Source organism: Aedes aegypti, chromosome 1, assembly GCF_002204515.2.
Source record: "Aedes aegypti strain LVP_AGWG chromosome 1, AaegL5.0 Primary Assembly, whole genome shotgun sequence".
Lineage (NCBI taxonomy): Eukaryota > Metazoa > Arthropoda > Insecta > Diptera > Culicidae > Aedes > Aedes aegypti.
This window is the reverse complement of record NC_035107.1, coordinates 71,289,119-71,298,426: the sequence shown is the minus strand read 5'-3', so window position 1 is coordinate 71,298,426 and position 9,308 is coordinate 71,289,119. Positions and strand designations below refer to the sequence as shown.

The 9,308-nt window shown below is 39.3% G+C and overlaps 1 protein-coding gene across 2 annotated transcripts; it reads left to right on the top strand.

Annotated features, from left to right (window-relative positions):
* The first annotated feature begins 2,283 nt into the window (after window positions 1–2,283).
* On the top strand, window positions 2,284–4,308 carry LOC5579329. 2 transcript variants are annotated; one of them, XM_021839485.1, is made up of 4 exons: window positions 2,284–2,406; window positions 2,472–3,566; window positions 3,624–3,779; window positions 3,848–4,308. In XM_021839485.1, the coding sequence occupies exons 1-4, from the start codon at window positions 2,377–2,379 to the stop codon at window positions 4,049–4,051; spliced, it is 1,485 nt and encodes a 494-aa protein (XP_021695177.1). In that variant the 5' UTR covers window positions 2,284–2,376; the 3' UTR covers window positions 4,052–4,308. The 2 variants fall into 2 exon arrangements, with proteins under 2 accessions (XP_021695177.1, XP_001647638.2); XM_001647588.2 differs by having other exon boundaries at window positions 2,286–2,406; window positions 3,624–3,770; window positions 3,848–4,202.
* Window positions 4,309–9,308: the final 5,000 nt, after the last annotated feature.

Below are 9,308 nucleotides of genomic sequence, written 5' to 3'. Positions count from 1 at the left end.
ATTCTGCTGATTTCCGCCATATAAATTTCATCAGGATAATTCCTGTTTTCAAAATATGCCATCCGGAGAATTCTACCAATTCTCGCAATTTACTCGGGAAATTCTTTCACATTTCCGCCAACGCCATGAGAACCAATCTGGTTCTCTCGAACTTTGCCCCCGGGAGAATTCTATCAACTCTCGCTTTTCATTCAAGGGAAATCCTACAGATTTCCGCCAACGCCATGAGAATCACTCTGATTCTCGCAAAGTTCGCCCCGGAGAATTCTGCCCAATTCTCGCTTCAGAAACATTTCGCATGTTTTCTGGCACTTCCTCACACCAGATTTGCACAAATCGCACATTCCTCCGACGTCATTTTGTGAATCCAATCACTAACAATTGATTTTCTGCTAATTGCATATTTACCTCATTTTGTTTTCTCCTCGTCGCCAGCTGTAAGATTCTGTCCGTCCGTCTCTCTCCGTTGCCAACAACATAATCCCCGACCTTTCTTTATATCCCTCCTGTCAGTGCCATGCAATGCAAGGTTAATTAAACTCAAGGTATGCACCTTCAGGTGACGTTGCGATACATCACAAGGTATGCCATAAGAGGTACTTACTCTTAGTACTCTTAGCAGTATACTACACATACAACATTTTTTGCTATTTCGAAAAATGCCGTTTCAACTCGATGAACTCTAAAAGCACAAACAAACATTGCAAGAGAACCCACATGGGCATACAGCCATGCGTAGTTTCAATTCAGTATTTTTCAATCACGTAGGCTGTGACACAGTAGTACCCATGAATGTCACAATTCTTCTCGTTCCCATCGGTATCATGCAGATCTATATTCCCTATGAGAGGAATGAACAGGTAAGAAAGCACAGTGACTACGATGCTGGAGACCCCTCATCAGTATCGCCAACCTGTGTCGGAGCCTGATCGCACAACGGATGTAGACTCTAGTGAAGTGACTCGCCGTGTAAATCAAATGGAAAGTCACTTCACTCGAGTCGAGAATTGTCACCTCGCTATAGGACACCGACAATTCTCACCTGACGCCAGACATAGAACAAACTCAAGAATCAGATGCAATTGTGCTTTTTCTGTGCGGCATGTAAGGCAAGATGAGTCGGTGAGGTGTCGACTCGCTTCCATTTGATTAACATTAGTCGCATCACGTCACCCGAGGTGAGAATGACTCGTCTCGACTCACACGTCGCGCACAATAAGCATGACATGAAGAGACTAGGGCACTGGGTTGTTCGGTTGACGCCTACCAAAACAGTGCTGAAAAGTGCTACTTTTCAGCACCGAAAAGAGTGCTGAAAAGTAGCACTTTTCAGCACTGTTTTATTTGATAGGAAAAGTAGGCCGTTATGTTGATCAACTTCTCAATGAAAAGTTGATTGATTTGCAACGGAATTGCAAAAAGTAATTTACGGAACAAGTTGCAGAATGATGATTTTTACAGCACGAGTTGTAAATTCTTCCTACGAGGCTTGCCGAGTAGGATAATTACGACGAGTGCTGTAAAAATCGAGTTGTGCAACGAGTTACGTATAACATTTTTTGCAATTTCTCATCGTAATAGGCTGATTTTCATCACGCCAATCTGTCATGAAATGGCCTACTTTCCTGCACTGAAATATGCAGTGTGGCAATAGTCATTACCTAACTGAAACCAGTGCTGTAATGATTCATTACGCAACGCTTTTTCATTACGCAACTATTTTGAGTTGCGTAATGAATCATAACACAACCATTTTACAGAAATCGTAAAATAATGGTGAATGCATTCCTTTATAATTTCTGATACCTTCAAGTGATCTTCTACGAAATTGCAAAAAATGTTGTACGTAACTCGTTGCAGAACTCGGCAAGCCTCGTACGATAATTTTACGACTCGTGCTGTAAAAATCATCATTCTGGAACTTGTTCCGTAAACTACTATTTTGCGATTTCGTTGAAGACCATTTGAGGGTATCAGAAATTATATCGGAATGCATTCACCATTATTTTACAATGTCTGAAAAAATGTTGTGTTATGATTCATTACGCAACTCAAAACAGTTGCGTAATGAGAAAGCGTTGCGTAATGAATCATTATAGCACTGGTTTCAGTTGCGTAATGACTATTTCCGCACTGCATGCTTCAGTGCAGGAAATTAGGCCGTTTCATGACAGATTGGCGTGATGAAAAACAGACTACTACGATGAGAATTTGCAAAAATAATTATTGTGGGTTCAACTCAATATTTTTGAAATTATTATAAAGTTTGCAACTACTTTTCGATACACTCCTCATACGTCAGACAGGAAACGCACACACACAGCTAATTTAGCCCGCCAGAAAAAAAGTCAACATCAAAACATCAACATCCATCCAATGGTCAAAATAAAAGATCTCCCTGAAGAAGTTGGAATTAAACCATTAGAAGAGTGTAATATTGAACAGTAACAACTTTCACGTACTCTTTCCAGGTATTGATACTCATCTTCAGTTACCTAAAGCTCCGGGAACGAAAGATAGCGGCCCGCGTTTCCCGGCAATGGAATCGACTGACATTCATCGACCGGCCCATGAGGGCCGTAGTTCTTCATGTGGTCGACTACTTGAACCAGAAGGAGCGGAAAATCTTGCTGAAGAGCAACCGGTGCTATCGGAACCTCTCCCTGGAATGGACCGAGGCGTCCAGTGTTCCATTTCTGATAGAGGTCATCGATAAATTTGGCGAGGAGCTTCATTCACTGAAATTGTCCACCTACGTCATAACTCCTCCGATTCTAGTTGGATTCCTACTGAAGGCACCCAACCTGAGGCAGCTCATTGTAGAGGGAAGCGTCTGTAACGAGGATTTTGTTATGGCTCTGCCTGCATTTAAACAGATCAAAGCGTTGGAAATGACGCAGCGAGGATTTGAGAGCGAACTGTGCGATGTGATTCCTCGGATGTTTCCTAGTTTAGTTTCGTTAGATTTGGTGGGCGCTGAGGATGCGGCCATCGATTTGATTATTTCCTATGGAAAGCAGCTCAAGTATTTGCACGTCCTATTGGAGTTTTCGCAGTTCCGACGATTCTCCAATTTGAATTGCCTGGCTGGACTTGAGAGGATGCATGTATCGTGGCCACAGCCAAGCGATTTCAGACAGGTTTTCAGTGTGTTCGAGCAAATGGAATCGATTCAGAGTGCCTCACTTACCGGTCCGGTAAATGAAGCTACGTTCGATCTCATCTGCAGCCGGTGGAAAAACATAACTAGTCTATGTGTGAATGTTCAATCTCTTAAAGCTGCCAGCTTCAGCAACATAACTGCTTTTAGGAAGTTAAAAATCCTTAAACTTCAAGGATCAATTAGAGATAACAACTTCCTTAAAGATATACAACTGCCAACAGTTACTCATTTGATTCTGGATGGAATCTCCACGAACAATGGGTTCTACAATCACATGTCGACATTTGTCCCAAACCTTTGGATGCTGAAAATCTACGATCATACATTCGAAAATGCTCAACTACGATTAATTACTAAAACAATGACTTCGCTGCGAGTGCTTTCGCTGGATTATTGTTACCAAGTAAGAAACGAACAATCAAAATTCTCCTCATACACTTTCAAAACTTATCCATTTTAGATCAAAGACGAAGGATTTCAGCTGCTGAATAATCTCACCAACCTTCTGGAACTTCGCTGCTGGTCCATTTCCATTTCGGAAAACGCATTCATTCGTTTTCCCAAGTGCCCCAATCTGCGAACGTTTAGCGTTGGTGGTAGTGGCTGGGTACCATATGTCGGCTTCTTTATCCATTTTCCTTATTAAGTTTATCTTTTTTATCGTCCCTGTTGTCTTCTTCGCAGATAACCAACAAAACGGTGCTGGATATTCCGACAGCTTTCCCAAATCTGAGGGAACTCCAGGTGGTGGACTGTTTCAAGGTGGAGGGGGATACGATCTATACGCTGCAGGAGCGTATGCGGAAGTGCGCTGTCGTTCGGTTGGCCAAGCCTGATTTGGATCGGGAACTGGAGGCCGTCTGGGGCTGGAATGATTGTGATAAGTGACGTGCCGTTGGAAGCAATATTTGTCTCGTTTGAATCTATCAGCTACATGTCGATAATGTCCATTATATCCCTTTGACCAAACCATAATTTCACGTAAAAGACATAACTGTGTCCAAATCTACTACTTATCTACATTAAACTCAATTTTACTAAAGACATTTTCTGTTTTTTTATAAGTTTGTATATAACACTATGTTATACGTAAAGTATACAAGCATTACTAGAATATATAAATTTAATTGCTCATTCCAATCTTACATTATGTTCATTAATTGCGAAATAATTTCCTTTGGAAGAAATTTGTTTGCATCTCTGAGACAGGGACCTTCCTTAGCTGAGTGGTTAGAGTCCGCGGCTACAAAACAAAGCCATGCTGAAGATGTCTGGGTTCGATTCCCGGTCGGTCCAGGATCTTTTCGTAATGAAAATTTCCTTGACTTCCCTGGGCATAGAGTATCATCGTACCTGCCATAGATAAACGAATGCGAAAATAGTCACTTTGGCAAAGAAAGCTCTCAGTTAATAACTGTGGAAGTGCTCATAAGAACACTAAGCTGAGAAGCCGGAAAATTAGCATTTTTGAATCTACTTGTCACCAGGAAAGAAAGTTCATCTTCGAAATCTATAGGAAGCCTACAAACACCCAGCGAGTCATCCCCTACACATCGAATCATTCGTTCCAGCAAACGATGGCAGCATTTCACCACGTGATCCACAGGATGCAGACTCAACCCCTCAGCGAAGACGCAAAGACCAAGACCAAGGAACTGGAATATATCTACGAGACATCAAGGATCAATGGATTCAATAAAAGGACGATAAAAGCCATCATCGTCAAAAAGGAAAGACAGCAAATTCGGAGTGCACTAACCCCTATCACCGAACCCATGAAGAGAGTCTCCATCCCATATGACATACACAACTCGAAATTCTTGTCAGGGGTTTCGCAGAATTCTAGAGTTTCTAACACAAAAAAAAAATTGCGAGCGGCAATATCGAAAAGCTTAACTAATGTAATATTAAATAAAATTCTGGATATCATTCCCTAATATTACAGGGCTGGATTTTCAAAAGAATCCCAAACTACATTCTTATGCAATGCAGATTAAAATTCTCACAGAATTCCGGAACAGATTGTCGCTTGGAAAAAATTCTCAAAAAATCTTGATCAATATGCTCTGCAACAATTATTCCTTTTTTAATATCTCCAGAAGGAACTATTTTTCTAAAGTTATGTCTAGCTTCCAGGAAGGTTTATGGACCAATGCACTAGTTCACTATTTGACGTTTTAGCGGTGCCGTGTTATTAACGTGACCATGGCAACGAGTGAATTCGGCTCCGCTCAAACGTCAAATCAGTGAACTGGCGCATTGGTCCATGGACCGATGCACGCGTTCACTATTTGACGTTTGAGCGGTGCCGTGTCATTTACGCAGGGTGTCCATCCATCCGGGAAATCCGGGAAAAACCCGGGAATTACAAATGACCGGGAAAAATACGGGAAATACCCGGGAATTTGGTGAACACCCAGGGAAAACAAAACATAAGAGTACCGGTTTATTTAAATTTCAAGTACTATGGGGTAAAACTAGAATTTTTAACAAGGGGTGCACCACCGTCTGTACTTCGTACTTCGCATTATGATTATTTTTTGGTGAGGTGATAGAGAGATACTTTACGATTAGGATCTTTGAAAATTTTTTAAAGGGGTACTTAAGGATTTCTGACAATGTTCTTGGCGAGATGCTTGTTCGATTTCCATTTGAAATCATGGCATATGAAATCTTTGCGGGAATCCTAACAAAAATCGAACCGATATTCGACCAGTATTTAAAAATTCTTTCTGAGAGATCACTGAAATGGTTATTAGTAGATTGCTAATAAGATTTTCAGTAGATTCTAGAAAAGGTCCTTGGCTAATTTTGCTTTAAATTCTTAGGAGTTAATGTCCCTCTGACATTTGGATAAAAATATTTTTTTTTTATATTATCCGTTCAATGTTTTTCTCACAGGAGCTCTTTTTACTCAAAATTTCAATCACAAACCACATAGTAAATGTTCATTCAAACAGCATAAATGCTGATAGATATTTTTTAAATAGCAGTTTCCTGAGAAAAATCATATTAATTCATTGTGAATTTAAGAAAAAAACAAATGAATTTATATGATTAAAAATTGTTTTATTAAAAATTTACACTAAGATATTTTCTTGAGGAATGCGCAAAAAATTACTGACATATTTTTGATTTTCCTCGGTGGATTTTTACTTATTGTACCCAAATCCTTGGCGCAACTCGCATACAGTCAACTGGATTTCTATTTGATTCCTTGCGAGATTTTAACATATTCCTGCAGCAGTACTTCTTAAGAAGATTCTTGAAGGTTATCTGACTAGCTTTTCTGAGAGTTCCAGATGAAATTCATCCCACGGTATACAATTAGCCCATTGAAAGTGTCTTGAAATATTGACAGAAGCCGCCAAAGTTGATGCTTGCTATATTCCTTACAATATCTTCCAAACATTGCCTGGCAAAAATATCTTCACGGGTAGATCCATACAGAAGACCGAAGGGTTTCCCTAAACCGCTAATTAGGTTCCTTGCCAAGGTGGAAATCACGAAGCATCTTACGCGTGTAAACCAACGCAAAACAAACACGACAGACTCGCGAACAAACTTGATGAGAGTAGGTTTGCACCCGCCTGCACGGGAGAACATACTAGAACAAATATTAAAATGTTCGTGAACATTTACTCGCGTGAGATTTATTATAGTTTTGACAGACAAATCAAGTGTACATCCATCAAACCGACAGTAAACTACAAGTTTGTAATAAAAGTCCCTTGAAGTCTAGAAAACTCAGAGGCCTATTCTACCAAAAGCCCAATTGACTTCGAACAGCTTCGAATACGTACACGAAAAGATTTATCATCGACATATTACAGCACTTTTATACTCGCGAGTATTTTGCTTGTTTTTGTTCTGGTTCAGCAGACATGTTCACCACCTTTATCACTGGTTCATTGACAGTTTTTTTTTTTCAATGTCATTGATCATAGACAAATCCTTTGTGAGATCTATTTAGATATGCTGGGAAAAACGAAAAAGAATATGTTTTTGTAATTGTAGTTAATTGAATCTGATCCTTTTTCTGATCTGCATTTTAGTCACCTTGTACTAAAACCAATCAAATCTTTTTTATTTATTTAACAAAAAAAGATTTCTACAATTTTTGTTTGCAGGGGTCCGCGGGATATTTGTAGAACTTGAAAGGGGCCACAGCTTCAAAAAGGTTGGGAACCACTGGCCTAGACGGTTCTTATTAGGCCTCTGACGAGATTTTGTATAGATTTCTGCAGATTGACAGCGAATTCTTTCAACAATCCAAAACAAATGTCATGGCTAGTTCTTTGATGAATAAATAAATTAAGAGGTCCTTTAGGTATTCTTGGTAAGATTTTTGTAAAGCATTTGACTAGATTATTAATATGTTCATTAATTCTTTTGAAGATTAATTGGAAGATGCAATCTTGGATTAATGTGATAAGTTTAGCCAGCTTCACAGGAGAACAATAACATGTATTTGAAAATATTGTTTCTGTTAAAAGATCTTTTCTTGAAACCAATATGAGATTCATCACAGATCAATAATTTTCCATAAATTAGGCATAAGCCATGTCTAACGCATAATTCTTAAGGCATTCTTAGAAGGTAATAGGTTGGCTATTGAACTTTGCCCTTTTGTGGAAGTTTAGATGCACAAAGCAGGCATTTATATTATTCCATAATTTCTCTGAACTTCCTACGAATTCCAGGGGGTAACGGTGTTTCAGATATTTCAGCAAATCAGCATTATTTTATTTTAAGGGCCTATCTGCATTCAACGATTTCTCTTCATCGTTGTTTCCTTTGCGTTATTGCAGAAAACTGATTCTGTTGTCGTAGGATGAAGAATCACTATATCTTCTTCATTAATAATCTGCAACATGATTTATTTCAGCAAAGTTATTAGCGGAAGAGAGGATCGATGAAGATGTGCAAAAATATTTTAAATCTTTTTGTCCATAACCCTTTTAAAATGTAAACCGTTTTTTGAATTGTATTAAAATCAATTCATGAATAAATTAGATCATGTCCTCCAAATTTGTCCACATCGTATAAAAAAAAGAAAAACAAAAATATCAAAACGCAGGATTTTTTTTGCTATCTGTTTTACAATTTCTTGGACACCCGGGAAAAATCCGGGAATTGGAAAACTGATTTTGAATGGACACCCTGTTTACGTGATCATGGCAACGAGTGAATTCGGCACCGCTCAAACGTCAAATTAGTGAACTAGTGCATTGGTCCATGGACCGATGCACGAGTTCACTAATTTGACGTTTGAGCGGTACCGAATTCACTTGTTGCCATGGTCACGTAAATAACACGGCACCGCTCAAACGTCAAATAGTGAACTCGTGCATCGGTCCATAGTGAACTGGTGCATTGGTTCATTGAGGAACGATTAGGATGCCAGAACCGACTGCAATGTCGAAGACGCGAGGGTGAATGGCGAGGATCGGCACAGTATTTGGACAACACAGCATATTGCGTTACCCAAAAGAATGTAGAAGGTAATAAGGAGTTTTGCCAGAAAGAACTGTCGTATACATTGGATCAGCGTGAAGCAATGAGCAAGAAAACACAACTGGTCCGTCGGTTTAGCTTACAGCAAAGGTACACCGAACAAACACCTGAACATTTTGAAGAAGAGGGAAATACTGGACGAAGCGGTAAAACTTTTGTAATACGAAGAAAAAAGAATGATGCTCCGGTAAGTTCAACAAATTTGCAACTATTTGGACTATCTGCATCAACTGCATTCGACAGTTGTATTAGTGGACGGATTTGGGGATATATGTCAGATGGAGTTCGTTGATATCCCATCACGAAGGCGTTTAAATGTTTCTCTGATTGCTTGCGATTCACAAATCATCATGACACCCGAGGTTTATTCAGCGTAGGGGGATTAGGGGCATAATGAACACACGGGGCGAAATGGACACCCCCTCAATCTCTGAGAATACGCATACTTCATCAAAAGTTCGTACACTGCATGAAATCTGTATTGAATTTGAAATGTTTGACGGTATAAAAGTTTATGTTTTGCTTCAATTATCGATTGAAATTTGATTTTAAGTTTTTCTCCGCTTTAAATTGGCATATAAGCAAGGTGGTGGGAGAATCTAATTTTTGAGAAAAATAACAAACCCAG